The sequence below is a fragment of the Myripristis murdjan genome, chromosome 22, assembly GCF_902150065.1.
Source record: "Myripristis murdjan chromosome 22, fMyrMur1.1, whole genome shotgun sequence".
Classification (NCBI taxonomy): Eukaryota; Metazoa; Chordata; class Actinopteri; order Holocentriformes; family Holocentridae; genus Myripristis; species Myripristis murdjan.
The window spans coordinates 2,157,702-2,173,378 of NC_044001.1; the positions used below are offsets into that span (position 1 = coordinate 2,157,702).

A 15,677-nucleotide genomic window follows, 5' to 3' on the forward strand; every position below is an offset into this window, starting at 1 on the left:
CCGTGTCATAAGCAGACGTCCCAAGATGATAATGATGATGATCATGATGATGCCGATGATGATGATGATTCCTGACTCGATTATGAGCTTTTCTTGCAAACGGTGGATATTTCCCTATGTTTTCCCTTCTGTTTTGTCTTCATCCTTTTGTTCCTGAACAGAACACTCAGGCTTTTTGGAAGAAGTGAGCTCTTTAATTAATCAGCACACTAGAACACCGGTAGCAGTAAAAATTATGATAATAATAATAATAATAATAGTAATAATAAAATAATAACTAGAGGATTGTGCAGTTTCTGGGGAAACTGCGTGGGCAAGCTGGAAGAGTAACCGCGGCGCGCGGTTTCCGAGCAGAAAATAAAATGTATCATGAGAAAGGTAACGCTTTGGGCTTTCAAACGGTGTCCAAATTATTTTCCAACTCCCCAAAATGCCCGAGAAACGGCGAGTTGAAAAAAGTGTGTGTTTATGCTTCTCTCCCGAGACTTTGCATCCCAGATATAATGGGAGTCTATGGGGGAGAGAGCTGGCACTCCTGCCTCGTTAAGGGTCACAGTTTAAAAAGTTGAAGCTACTTTGCTTTTGTATTTACATTTTTCAAAGCACAACTATTTTTCCTACAATTTGATCCCAAATATATGCATGTGGAGTGAAAATTGTGGCCAGCAGAGCAAGTTTAAGACAAAAGTTTTAGGCGAATTTTCAGGGCTGCTCCACTCTAGCCGCTCAGGAATGCCAGGAATGCCACTCTAGCTCAACTCCATTAGTGTGTATTGCGTCTGGAATTCCGATTTCAAACTGGAATTGCGGAAAAACGGAATGTCGGATCGGTCTGAAAATCGAAACCCTGCTTCTTCTCAATAAGACGCACATTTTTCGTATTTGGTGCGTGGACGCAGGTCCAAAGCTCTGGGCCCTGGAGCCTTCCAAAGTTTTGGCCATTCATTTCCTATGGCCTAAATTTTCAGGAAAATTGGAATTTTGAGAATTCCGTGAGTCGGATTCCTTATAAAAGTAATAGCACACTATTCCCGATCAGGCCGCACATTTTCCCAATTCATTGTGTGGGCCTGAAATGAAAGCTGTAGGAGGAGTTACGGTCCAAAAAAACGGGGTAAAGAAAGAAATCCAAAAGTCGAATAACGTAAGTGTGCAAGCAAACAGCTTGCCCACTAATTAGTTACCGTAAAAGGTGAAATTAAAACATTGGAACTAAATTGGTTTAAAATTTAAAATTAAACAAACAAAAAGTGAAGATTACAAGTGTTGGCCCTTTGAATTTTATAGTGATTATTTCAGGCGATGAAGAGCCAGGTCACACTGACTCCAAGATCACATGAACCTTTCACCTTTGACTTTGCTGCTTCCATAAATGAAATAATAATGAAGTCAAACTGATAATCTTTTTGTTTCTCTCTGAAACCCCCTGGAAGCCCCTGATGGAAAAGCTTATTTACCATGAAGTCAGTTCTTCCAGTTTCCGTTCTTCCTCGGGCAGTTTTGGCCGTCTGACATATCTCAAACTGAAGCCCTCGGCTCTGTTTTGAAGGCAGAATGTCTTTTTAACGCGCCGGTGTGTGATTTAATGCTGCCATGTTGAACGGCACTGTGAGACGCTGCTGCTCTGTGTTGCAGGCCGACCTGGAGCAGTACAAGAAGGCTCTGCAGGACGCCGGCTGCGACCTGTCACCTCTCAACTACATCAAGCAGTGGAAGTAAGTCAGCCAGCCAGCCAGTCAGCCAGTCAGCCAGTCAGCCAGGTGCTTTAAAGCCATCAGATCAGAGGTCAACTGGCAGTGGATTGTTAATGGCTGATAAAATACTGATAGTTTGCAGCAGGAAAAAGTTGACAGCTGATTAACCGGCTGATATATCGACCCTGTTGCAGATGAACTATGACTTGACTTTAATAGACACTGAATAAACTGTTGGACTGATCATCTAAGTCAAAGTAATAAATACCTAAATAAATGTATAAATAAATCTGGATCACTAAACATCAAACTCACATTAATTAATAAAAAAAAATCTGGAACTGAACAAATCGTAAAACAAAAATAGATAAAAATAATCGAGGAAGTAAAGTTTTTGGAGCGACGTTTCCCCCCTCAGTGTCACTGGTTCCAGCTGTGCAGCCTCATATTGTAGTGGAGGAAACAGTTTGTCTTTACAGGAACAATAATTTGACTCTTATTTTTGGACTTTTTCAGAATTAAGTTCATTATTGCATAAGATTGTTTCATTGTTGTTGTTTACAGTAGTTGAACTTTTATTTTTTTATATTTGAAACATTTCAGTTACCTATTCATGTCCTCTTAGCCTCAGGACAAAGTCATTTTTGTGTCGGGTTGTGGTTAATTTTAGTTTCTACCTCGCCGTCCAGCTATCGGAGCCAAGTTCCACCAATTCCGATAGTTTGTAATCCCGACTCTTTCCGTTGGATTAACCTGCATGTTAACCCATACAAAATGATGATGTAGGTCTTTCGCTGCAGCAGACGACCTTGGGGGAAAAAAAAGCCAAACTGAGGCACTCACTGAGGCAAAATCTGAAATGTAAAATCACTGTATGTTTGTATTAATAATGGCCACTGAACGCTGAAGATATGGGACGTAAAAATAAACAGATAGTGTGGTTTTTCCAATAACTTGTGATTTCTTGGCGTAACAGGCTGTGAGTGCATCAGCAGTAACTGAGGATGCACAGAACTGATTTTTTAGAGGCCGACACCGATGTCTGATATCGAATCCTCCCAAACCATAACAGCCTGGTTCAGATGTGTTTTTGTAAGAACTCTAATACAAATGCAGATCTAATGGCAGCGCAGCGCCCACAGGATCAGTCATTATCATGCATTGGCATCTCCACATTTGCATAACTTTGAAGTCTAGGCTACTTTATGCAAATTAGGGGCATCCGGCTCGACTCGCTGCCGCTGGAAACTCTCGAGAAGCTTTTAAAAGCACAACTGTGGATCTGAACTGAAGACAGATTCGGCAGCTGCAGGGTTTATTTGTGCCTCAGATGTTTCCAGAAACACATTTCGCTGAACTGTTTTCATAATATCAAAGAAACTTTAAAAAGAGCCGCCGGTCCACATGGTGGTGAATCATCCTCATCAGGTGTTCTGCATCCCATTGAACCAAAGATCACTTTGTTTTTTTGCACAAACCTCCAGGCTAGTTTTGTTCTCTTGCTAATGTTAGAGTTGTGTCAAGGTGTCACTCTGCCAAATTTCACAGCCATCCAGATATCTGCACTAAAATTCATTTCAGACTGATACTGATATTGCTTTTTAAAGCTGATATCAGCTGATACCGATAGTCTGCCAATAATTATCCATCCCCCAAACTCCACTTATTAGCAGCAGAGCGTCACTGTGCTGTTCAGAGTGAAAGTAGCAGGTTCTACTTGTGTGTTGGTCTGAGAAAATTAGACAGACACAGTCCCGTCTAAGGGTAGGGTTATAAAAATGACAAATGAAGCTGTAATTCATGCAGAGCAGCCAGTCCTGTTGAGTCATCCTGGGTTCTTGTCGTCTTTTCCAGGGCGTTTACCAAGATGGCCGCCGCCCCAGCCAATTATGGCAACAGCGGAGTCAAACCCATGGGGTAAGTACAAAAAAAAAAAAAAATAAAGTAAAAGTTTTCAGAGCATAAGTGCTTCAGCAGTCTAAGAAAAGCAAACATAATAAAATGTAAAAACCATTTATAAACAAGAAGGAACCACAAGATCAAAAGGCAGGATTATGTTTAAAAATAAAAGTATAAGATATCACATGAAAAAAAAAAAACAGTTAAAAGAGGTGATTTAAAGACTTGAACCTGCTGCATGTCTGATGTTAGCTGAATAAAAAACCACCTGAGGCGCTGGGATCGCTGGACGGGCTTCTTCAGCGGGAGAGGCGCTGTGGAAACGCAGCATCACACCGACGATCATAAAACAGCAGCAAACCGTCCTGTGACACACAGAAACTGAACCAGGAGCAGCCTCCGCTCGCTCAGCAGGCCCTGTCGAGCTGCCCGGCCCAACCAAAAAAATAAAAACAGAACGAGAGAGAGAGCAGGTCGACTTTCCTTGGAGACACTAACCAGCGGTGGAAATGAGACGAGGAGTCGGTTTCAGAAACACCAACAAAAGTGAGCGAGTTTCTCTGCGAGGACGCAAATCATGTGGAGAGCAGCAGGAACGAAGATCACTGCATTACTGACCACAAACACTGTATATTAAACATGACAGCACAGTTACCATGAAATGTATAAAAAAAACAAAACAAAAAAAAAAAAACATGAAAATAACACATTGAAACAAAATTGGTTTAAAATTAAAAGAATTCTAACATAAAATTTTGGGAGAAAAAAAAAAAAATTCCAATTATGTGTAGAAGTGTTATAATTATGTTAAAGATTAAATTACAAGAAAATTGCCACATAATTACTGAAAAAAAGTTTTAAAAATTACAACAAAGTTACCATAAAATGTACAAAAATTCCCAAAAAATATGTGCAGAAGTGTTGTGCTTATGTTTCAAAATTGCAAAAAATTACTACATAATTACTTAAAAAAATGTTTGAAATGTTTTAAAAAATTGCAACAAAGTTACCATGAAATGTTAAAAAAAAAAAAAAAAAAGCATGGTTAAAAAAAAATGGAATTAAATCATTGAAACAGAATTGGTTTAAACCTAAAAGAATCCTATCATAAAATTTGAAAAACAAAAGTACAGAAATGATGTTTAGAAGTGTTGTAATTACAAAAATTACGACATAATTACTGAAAAAAAAAAAAAAAATGTATTTGGTGTAAAATGACCAAAAAAAAATTTACAAGAAAATGCAAACAACAAATGTCCCCAAAACCTTTAAAATACATAAATAAATATTAAGTTTTGTTGAGTGGTTGGGCCACCCAGGCACTTGTGGGTTTCAAAGTGCTGATTTCCAAAACACTGGGTTTCTGTTTCAGCACCAGCTCATCATTTAATTTCTTTAAAATGCAGAGGAGCTGGTCTGTTGAAGGACCTGCTGCCGTCTGCCAGCCTGGAGAAAAAACCAAAAAAAAAAGGCAGTTAGTTTCGTAAGAGCTGGACGCTGCGTGGATGTTTGGAGACAAACTGCTCGCTTCGTCTGTCGTCTTCACCTCCTGAACCCCGGCAGCCGATTTGTTCTCATCGTGTAAATCACCTCTTCAAACAAACCTCCACAGACCTTCCTTCATCTGTCTTTTTTTCAATTTATTTTAATTTCTAATCACTTTCTCATATTGTTTTCCCTTCTGTTTTTATCTTTAGGCATTTCTTATTTTGAATTTTCCCCCCATTTTTATTTCATTTTTATGTAACCTGAAGAGTTAAGAGTTCTTTTCTTTTATTGACGTGTAAAACTTTTATTAACATGTTAAATCTTCTTTTGACTTAAAAAAAAAAAAAAAATGCCCACTTTTTTTTTTTAAATCTTCATGCATTTTTTTTTATAATAACCTACAGGATTTTTAGATTTTCCTGTTAATGAAATGTGTGTTGGAAATAAAATGCATTATTATTGTTATTGTTATTATTATTACCATTACTACTACACACTGGTAATGCTTTTTAAGTTTGTTTCTTTCATATATGGAGAACAAGAAGTAGTAGACAATGAAAAGCTTATTTTTTTTAAAATCGTAACACCACACTGTCAGTAAAATGTGCCATATAAATATCAAAGTCACTGTCATTTAAAATGGAATTTAATTTTCCCTGAGAATGACACAAACAAGGAGAGACCAAATTCTACAAAAAATAAAATATACTAAAATAAAATCACAAAATAGATTATAGAAGCCTGCGTAAAATCAGAAATATGAAATATACATGTTGGTAAGTCAGTGTAACAGCTGTTATTTGTAGTTTTAGAGGCAGTGAGAGTCAAATAGCTTTTTATTCATTAGAGCTGAAAGGCTGTGAGGAGTTTGTTTTCAGACTACCAGACTAACCTTGTCCTCCTCCTCCACCTTCCTCCTCCTCCCTCCTCCTCCTCCCTGCTGAATCTCTCCCCCTCTGTCTCTCCTCTTTTGTCCTCCTCCTCCTCCTCCCTGCTCTCAGTCTGTTTTCCAGAGTGATGAATACCGGCTCGCAGTTCGTCATGGAGGGAGTGAAGAACCTGGTGCTCAAACAGCATGTGAGTGACAAGCAGCAGCGCTCTGAACGCACATCAGTATTAATATAATCATTATCCGAGGAAGGCGCTGGCTCTGGAAAAAACATTTTAAACAAATCAGAGCATCAGTTTTGTCCCAGTTTTGGGTCGATTTAAATCAAAGCAGACAAAAAAAAAAAAAAAAAAAAGCTGTAGCGGTGGTGAGTTCAGCTTTCTGTCTCTGTCTACACTTTGCCTTGGACCAAGACCCCAACGTCAGCCCCTCAGTGTCACTTTATTCCAGTCTGACCAGTTCAGCTCAGCAGCTCTGCCACAACGTCCACCTTTTAACAAAGTTTATAATGTTCAGTTTGTGTTGACATTGTGCAGAATGTGTCACTTTAATTCTGTGTTCATTACTGAGGTTGTAGATTGCAGAGGTCTGCTACTGGACTGCATTATACTGAGAGGGGTTTCTAATTTTTTGTCCTCTTTATTTATATACAATGAGGGGCGACATAATAGTGGAAACAGCAGCACTAACTATGAGCTCAGTGCCGAACATAGAAGTGAATGAACACCTCTGTTACTGTGACAACAAGGAAAGCTGAGCATTACAGGCAGCAGGAGAGGAAACTGTATGGTACAACAGCTGGACTGGATTAGATTAGATTATACAGGTGGAGTTGATGAAGTGACACTGAGTGTACGTCCCCACCTTTAGCTCAGGGCTGACTCAATAAACCCCAGACCAGAATTATCCCTGAATTTCTGGAGATGTCCCTGGAACGTCGGGGGTTAAAGTCTGCATTATACGACGACGTGTCAGGGCCACTGTAGGGAGGAAAAAAATACAGAGCCGGTGTAGGCAGGGTAATATTACGAAAAAAAAAAACTCAATTTCCAAGATTAAAGTAGTAAATTTACAAGAAAAAAAACTCCTCTTGGAAATTCTGAGATTATTAAGGCACTAATTTCCCAGAGAAAAAAAAAAAAAACAGTAAAATACTTTTTCACATGCTAATCTTTCTTATACTCTGGTACATCTAACAAGGAAATCCTGCTGATTTGAGCCCAGAATCAGCAGATTGTTTTCTTCAACGTCTCTTCAGAGTCCAGATGCTGAGGAGCAGATTGGGATTCTGGGCTCAAACCAGCAGGATTTCCTTCTGACTGGATCCCAGAGGAGGAGAACAGCTAGTTTTCAGTTTTCTTCTCATGAAGTTGTGACTTCATGATCTGAGAGGTTTTTTTCTAATTAACTTTTTAGTTTTGTTTTTTTGTTTGTTTGTTTATTTGTTGTAATTTTGGTTATTGTAAAATTCGTCTTAAATGTAATTCCAAGTGGCATTTAAATAATTGTTTTAAAAAGCCTGGAATCTGATTGGCTTTAATATGTAGGAGCCCTTAAGATACACTGTCACCCTGGTAGCCGTCACCATAGCAACAGAGTAAAGAAATTGAACTTTCCAAAACAGGAGAGGAGGACACACCGGACACTAGACCAGAGGTTCTCAAATGGGGGTCCGCGTCCCCCAAGGAGAACGTTGGAGTGCTGCACCGGCCACGGGGAGCCTGGCTGAAAAAATATTTCAAGGGGGGAACATTACGGAGCCACTGAAGAACAGGAGAGTTTGTCAAGAGCGAGCGGGAAAATGAGCTGAGCGAAGCAGCATGTCGCTCCGATAGACGAGTAAAAGACAAAATAAAAAGTGTAAAAAAAAAAACAAAAAAAAAAAACTGTCAGTCAGAGACAGAAATGTGTGGAGCAGCAAAACAGATGAGAAGACAGGCTGAGGATCAGGCCACCGGCTGTCACCTGGACATCAGGGCTCCTCCCTCCCACCTGGTGCAAAGCCACACCCAGCAGGACTCTACATAATATAACAGCAGCCCACCAAGGTGTGACACACCTGGCTGTTAGAGGGGACGGGAGACGGCGCTCTGATTGGTTCACTGCATGTTACGCCCAAAACACAGCCAGGATTCATGAAGAGACTCAGTCCAAGCCTTTAGAGCCAGGAGCCTGGAGCAAACAGCCTTTAGTCCAGCGCTCAGACAGCAGCAGGGACCTGGAGCCTGGAGGAGCTCAGAGCCCCAGGTCACATCAGTCAAAGGAGCAAAGACCCTAAAGAAGCTGCGACCAGGGGGCACAGGCGTCTGCAGCGACATCAGGCCATCTCTGATCCCTTCGCCGCCGGCTGTGGACGGGCAGCCATGTTGGAGAGGTGGTGCCTCTCTCTGCCTCCACTTTCCCCTCCCTCCCACAGTAAAAATCAAACACACCCTTAGAAACTAAACATCTTTTTTTGACAATAATGTCTTTCTTTGTGTTGTTACTTCTCCAACATGGCGGCATTTCCCTCGTAGCCGCTAGCAGCCGGCCTGCAGGCGTCCCCCGGGCCTCCTGTTGTGTTTGTTTACCTGGCGGCGGCAGCTCATTGGCCGGTCCAGCAGCACAGAGCCAGCCAATAATCTGCCACCCCCACTCTAATTCCTCGGTTTTACTCCGCACTTCATTTAACCTGCTTTACTACCAAAACACCAGCGTGCCGACGGATCCTCCGCTGCCCGGCCCGGCCCAGCTGTCTCTCCAGCAGGGGGTTAAATCAAGCGCACCTAATGTGGAGGAATCGTATTTCCTGGAAGGCAGCAGCGATGATGACAACGACTATGATGATGATGGGGTGTTTCAGGGTGAAACTGGCGTGAACGTGTGTCCTTAAGTCATTTATAATCATTTGGCACGCCTAACACACACACACTCACACTCACACACACACACACACACATACACACAGTCTGTTATAGCCATACAGAAGCAGACTGATCAGCTGCCAGAACATTACAGCAGTGTGTTTGTCTGGGCCGAGCCGCCGACGCTCTGTTTAGCGGGAATATTTAGGGTTTTCTTCCACAGCAACATCTCCCACATTTGGAAAAGTGAGCGAGTTTTTTAGCCCAGAATCCAAACAGAATGCAGATTCATCCTCGGCCTCATTTAAACTTTGCAAGAGGAGCAGATTTTCCTTGGACTTCCTGTCGATGGAGTTTGAGTGTCTCTCCCCTCCCCTGCTGCCGTATATTCCAAACATACTGGAAATGTAAAACGCATCACTTCCTGTGCGGCCGTCAGGCTCCGCCTCCCGCTCCCCTGTCCCCATCAGACAAAGCAAAAGAAAAATCTTTTTCAGCTGTCCCGGTGCAGAGCATCCAGCGGTCCACATCTGTCAGCAGAATTTGGAGACACAGCCGTGTCCCAGAATGCATTTCAGTCATGAGTCATTTTGGGAAGCTGTAGCGGCAGCTGGCGAAATGAAATGGAAGACAAAATATAAGTGCAAGTTGTTGATTATAATGGCAGCCATTTTCCTTGAGAATCAGGGATGGGTATCGGTGGCATTTTACCAACAGTGCTTATCGATACCAATACTTATCAATACTCTAATTGATACCGCTCTCCATAAATTAATGGCTGACGGGCACTGAGCAGACGTGGAGCAGCTGGAGGTCTTTGACAGTAGGATAAGATAAGATAAGATAATCTTTATTGTCATCGCACAAAAACAATGAAATTCTGTTTGGAGCAGTCCACCAGTTGCCAGAATTATAAATATAAAGATAAAATAAATAAATAAGTAAATGAATGAAAAAGAGACAATTTACAGTAGGCCACAATAACAAAGATATGAAACATAAATATGAGGGCTTGTGCAAAAGTGTCCTTAGTACTGTGTGTGTATGTGTGTGTGTGTGTCATCTGCAAACTTAAATATGTTATTTTGTGACATGAGTAGGGTTGCAGTCCAGAGTGTAGATGGAAAAGAGGAGGGGGCTCAACACACAGCCCTGTGGTGCACCGATGTTCAGGGTGATGCTAGAGGAGACCTGTCTCCCTATGCGCACAGTCTGTGGTCGGCCAGTGAGGAAGTAACCAGTAACCTCTGACTTTCTGTTGGTTCCTGTGTCGTTTCCCTCGTCTGGCCGTGGAGGACGGGTTGGACTTTGGGGTCTGACGTTTATTCTGAAAAATTACAAAAGAACTTTTTTTTGTTATTATTATTATTATTATTATTATTTAAAAAAAAGGGTCTGTTTCCTGAAAGAACCATTTTTGATTTCAGTTAGCACCTTTATCTCTCATTGCAGTGGCTCAGTGATGATGGAGAGGATTAGTTTTATTTGAGTCTCTGCATGTTTTTATTGTTGTTGGGAAAATCTCAGTCATTCCGCCTTTAATTGTCTCTGTTGCTTCGTATGAAAAACACGAGCCGCTCTGCCAGTTAGCGAGCCAGGCGGCTGGAAGAGAGCGAGGATAATGAATCCCAAACAAACGTGTTGTTGCTTTTGAAAAATAAGTTCACCGTGAAGGCCTGTGAGTAAAGCGGGGCCCTGAAGGCAGCACGTCACGCCTGAAGACCCCGGCGTCGCTCTAAGCTCTTATCTCGGAAAACTTTTTTTCCCAAAGCGGCGGACCTCCATCCACCATTCCACCGTTAATTTAATTTAGGATTCTGGAGAAATGTCATCCTTCTTCCACGTCACGGCCGACGCTGCCAGGCCGCGTGGGATTTCCCGTCTCGGCTGAACGCGTCGCTCCTGAACGTCCCGCCTGCCTGCGAACGCCTCCCGAGCAGGAGGCGCTCGAGGCAGAAGGAGCGCTCACAACAGCCAATGGAAAAGCTTCACAAAGTGGATACCACACACACACACACACACACACACACACACACACACACACACACATATACACACATACACACAGTTATTTAGATGAAACTGTCACAGATTATTAATTTTAATTTCAGCTTCCAAATGTGCAGTGCAGCTCCAGGCTCCTGCAAACTAATAATGAAATCGTTACGTGGAAACCTCCCACCTCCAGGCTGACAGCTGGAACCACAGACCTGCAGTGTGTGTGTGTGTGTGTGTGTGTGTGTGTGTGTGTGTGATTTACAGTATTTTAATGCGTAGATATTTCCCCTCTTCCAGAACCTTCCAGTCACACGGATCCTCGACAACCTGATGGAGATGAAGTCACATCCTGTAAGTTGGTGTGTGTGTGTGTGTGTGTGTGTGTGTGTGTGTGTGTGTGTGTGGTGTCTGATGGTATAGTTTTCTTGTCGTTAAAAAATGCAAAATTTCTGGTTATCTCATCTTCTCAGGTAGATTTTTTTGTTTGTTTTTTGTATGCTTTATTTTCTGTTTTGTTTTTATTTTTGTTTATTTGTTTGTCTCTTTTGGTTTTTTGAGGCTGGGTTGAGGGTTTTTCTTTTTTTTTTTTCCAAATGTTCTTGTAATTCATTTGAATTTTGTGCATTTGTTTTTTGTTTGTTTGTTTGTTTTTTGTTTTGTTTTTTGTTTTTTTCAAATTTACTGCCTTTTCTGTTTTGTTGTTGTTTGTTTTTGTTTTATTTTTAGTTGAGTTTCTAATTTTTTGTAATTTATTTGAATTTTCTGTTTGTTGTTTTTTCCTAATTTTCTGGTAATTTATTTTAATTTCATGTTCATTGATTTTTTTTTTTTTCTTTTTCAAATTCTCAGGTAGTTTTTCTCAAATTTGTTTTTTTTTTTTTTTGTCATATTTTCTGTTTTGTTATGTATTTGTTTGTTTGTTTTTTTTTGTTTTGGGGTTTTTCTGTTTTCTATTCTTCTGGTGATTTATTAAATTTTCTGTGTTTTGTTTGTTTTTTGTGTTTTTAGGTGGGTTGTTTTTCTGATTTTCTGCTAATTGTCTGGTTGAGCAGTTCAGTTTTTGTTATTTTTTGAGTTCCAGCTGACTTCAGGTTTAGTGACCAACTGTGGCTTCGCTCGCTCGTCCGTCTTGGTCACATGACTCGTGACTCGTTCTCCCTCATCTGCTCACGCGCCGTCGTCCTCACACGTCGACACGGAGGACGTCGTGGCGTTGGATCCCTGCTGTTCTCACGTCGATCAGAAACCAGACAAACCTGAAACGTGTCGTCCCTCCGGCCTCGTCAAACGCTCTTCATCCTCCGACTGTCATGTGATCATCAAGTCCCGATTCAAGCCGCGGCGCTCTAATTACATTTACCTCATATTAGATCTTGCAGTGTGTGTGTGTGTGTGTGTGGAGTCATGTGTAAGGTATGGTGTAGATTATAGTTCTGGTTACACACAGACACACACACACACACACACACAAGGTTGTACTCACGTGTGCACACAGGTGATTCCATACAGACGTTTCACACACACTGTGCATAATGCTCAGACTGTGATGCATACACACACACACACACACACACACACACACACACACACAGTCTGCATATCAGTAATGATGATAAAGGTGATGGGATGGATTCGAGGACTTGGGGGCAGAAAGAGAAATCGTAAACAGTCATTCATAGTGACACACACACACACACACACACACACACACAGTGTCTAAACAGGAGGTAACAGTGCTGCGGTGTTTCTCAGCGTCTGGAGTTACAGACGACTAACAAAGATCCTGTTGTTGTGAGGAGGGATGGTGGAGGGGCAGGGGGGGCGAGAGACACTGAGAGAGAGAGGGAGAGAGAGAGGGAGGTGTAGAAGAGCAAGGAGGAAGAGGAGTCAGTGAAAGAAAGACAGGAATGTGATGAAGATGAAAGAACGAGGACAGCACATTCTCTCTCTATCAGATTGAACTCAGGCAGCTGTGTGTGTGTGTGTGTGTGTCTGTGTGTCTGCACACCATGGATGCTGTGCTGATGCATGTGTTTGTTTGTGCTTCAAATATTTGTGTGTGTGTGCGTGTGTGTGTGTGTGTGTGTGCAGCTTTGAGAAAGCAGCAGCCTCAGCCTGCTGTGGCAGTAAAAAGCAAAACTGGATGTAAAACTGAAACATGTAGAAAAAAGCAGCAGTCAGATGTAACTCGTGACTGAGGTTCCCTCAGTTCTGTGAAGAACAGAGGAACCGTCCCAGAGAACCGACGTCACCTGGGAATGTTTTAGATGAGGAACGTCTGAAGGAACCGAGGCGATCGGATTAACGCTCATGATGTGAAGCAGCGGTCAGAGTCACACTTTCCCCTTTCCACTGTAAGAAACGAGGCCGTAAAAAGTGTGAGAGGCCGAAAGAATCTGCCAACGAGCAGAGAAAAACGGCGTAAAAAGTGTGAGAGGCCGAAATAATCTGCCGACGAGCAGAGAAAAACGCCGTAAAAAGCGAGGGTTAAATATCCTGATGCAGCTGTTTTGATGTTTTTGATTTTTGATTGACTCTTTATGGGATCAAGCTGATCTTGACTATGATTTTTTTTTTAAAAATCTATGATGAAAGTATTTTAGGACTATATTAAAAAAAATTTAAAGGTCATAACAAACATGCAGATGTTAACAATGTGTGTTTCTGGATGTGATCCTCAGGAAACAGACGACTATCGCTACTTCGACCCCAAGATGCTGCGCGGCAGTGAGAGGTAAACACACGTCACACACACGTCTTCTGTTTTTATGATGTGAAACTGATAGAAACTCAGAAAAAACATTGTATACTATATTATATATATATATATTAAAACACTATTAGCAATACCATTAACACAAAAAATAAGGGTTAACATAAACAAATAAATACATGCCTGTAATGAAAACATATCAGGTAACAGAAGGGGAAAAAATAAATACAATATTTAAAGAAATAAACAATAAAGTAAAAATTAATAGATTGTCCATCCTAATGGGCAAATTATAAAGGACCAAAAGTAAGTGACAACAACAACAATAATAATAATAATGATAATAATAATAATAATAATAATAATAATAAATAGTAATAATTATAACAATATAGAGGGAGAGAGAGACCCAGTAGTTTAGTATTTTGTAATCTCACCTGTTGATGGCTGAACTAAAAAAGTATTTTTTAAAACACTGACATCAGTATGGATCTTTAAAAATGCGCGGTGGAAAGCCGTTCGAACACAGGTAAGCTTCACAGTCGGCTGGTTGGCTTCAGTAAAACGCTGACTCATGAACAGTGGAGAGCTTGAATAAAACGCTGAGTCATGCTGACTGTCAGGAGCTGATCGTCCCTTGTTCTCGTCTCCTCCTGCAGCTCCATTCCCCGGAACAAGAACCCATTCCAGGAGGTGAGAACCCTCCGCCATGTTTGTTTGTTTGTTTGTTTGTTCGTTTGTTTGTTTTGAGTCAGTCACAGTAAACAGCAGACTGACGCCACCTCCCACAATGCACCAGTCTTTGTGTGACGATGTCATGTGATGATGTCGTGGTGTTTGTGTTGCAGGCCATCGTGTTTGTAGTTGGAGGAGGAAACTACATTGAGTACCAGAACCTGGTGGACTACGCCAAGGTACGTGTACTACTGCAGTACTACTGCAGTACTGCTGCTGCTCCTGCTAAAACTACTGCACTTACTACTGCAACTACTTCTGGACCTAGTAATGCGAGTACTTTTACTACTAATAAGATGACTGCAACTATTACCAACACTACTTCAGTACGTCAGTGCTACTATTGCTTAAACTAGCAGTAATACTGCAATAACCAGGGCTTTTACTACTCGTAGTACTATATTGAGTAATACTATTACTAATACTACTACTAATACTACTACTGCAGACATTATAAACAGATCCCCCCCCCTGTCTCTCTCTCTCTCTCTCTCTCTCCAGTCTAAACAGGGGAAGAAAGTTTTGTATGGTTGCAGTGAACTCTTCAACGCTGCCCAGTTCATCAAACAGGTGAGGAAACAGGACACGTGTGTGTGTGTGTGTGTGTGTGTGTGTGTGTGTGTGTGTGTGTTCTTCCTTGTCTCACAGCCTCTCCTCTTCCTCTCCACAGCTCGCCCAGCTGGGCCAGAAGTGAGCGGGACCCCCCTGACATGTGACACCCCCCCCCCCCCCCCCCCCCCCCCCCAACCCCCTCCACACACACACACACACACACACACACACACACACACACACACTCTCTCTCTCTCTGTAAATGACTAATCTTCTTCTTCTTCTGTGGTTCTGCCTCCCAGCACCAATAAAGTTTAACAGTCTGATCTCAGGTCAGCCTCCGTGTGTGTTCACTCTGTCATCCTGCCAGAGCTCAGACCTGAGAGCCGCACAGACTCAACCTGCAGCGCCGCACTGACCTCTGACCTCTGACCTCTGACCTCTGACCTCTGATTATTAAACAGTTTGACATCAAACAGGAACAATATCTACAAATCCTCCGTTTCCTCTGGGCTGATCTGCTCTGTGGATGTTGATGTGCACTCAGTAAAAACCACACACACAACGAGTGAGCAACCACCAGTGCCCACAACAACACACACACACACACACACACACACATGCACACGCACATGCACACAGATTAAAATGCCATGATGACATAATTCCATGATTGATCTTTTTGTTTTTGGTTCTGTTGGATGAACTCGGTGCTGTACCTCCCTGTGACTGGCAACCGTTAATGTAGTGGATGATGCACATGGCTGGCTGTGTGTGTGTGTGTGTGTGTGTGTGTGTGTGTGTGTGTGTGTGTGTGTGTGTGTGTGTGTGTTTTGCCAAATAGTTGCCCTGCTCCTCCTTGAGGT

The 15,677-nt window shown here is 41.8% G+C and overlaps 1 protein-coding gene across 2 annotated transcripts in view; it reads left to right on the top strand.

Moving 5' to 3' along the window:
• Nucleotides 1–15,142, top strand: part of scfd1 (sec1 family domain containing 1) — a 45,918-nt gene extending 30,776 nt beyond the window's left edge. Inside the window, exons 17-25 of one of the 2 annotated variants that reach the window (XM_030044097.1) lie at nt 1,636–1,715; nt 3,549–3,611; nt 6,083–6,158; nt 11,109–11,162; nt 13,493–13,545; nt 14,184–14,217; nt 14,373–14,438; nt 14,761–14,829; nt 14,930–14,953. In XM_030044097.1, the coding sequence (XP_029899957.1) occupies nt 1,636–1,715; nt 3,549–3,611; nt 6,083–6,158; nt 11,109–11,162; nt 13,493–13,545; nt 14,184–14,217; nt 14,373–14,438; nt 14,761–14,829; nt 14,930–14,953 (519 nt within the window). Of the gene's footprint in view, nt 1–1,635; nt 1,716–3,548; nt 3,612–6,082; nt 6,159–11,108; nt 11,163–13,492; nt 13,546–14,183; nt 14,218–14,372; nt 14,439–14,760; nt 14,830–14,929 lie in introns of both variants that reach the window. The other variant, XM_030044096.1, reaches the window with a different exon arrangement.
• Nucleotides 15,143–15,677: the final 535 nt, after the last annotated feature.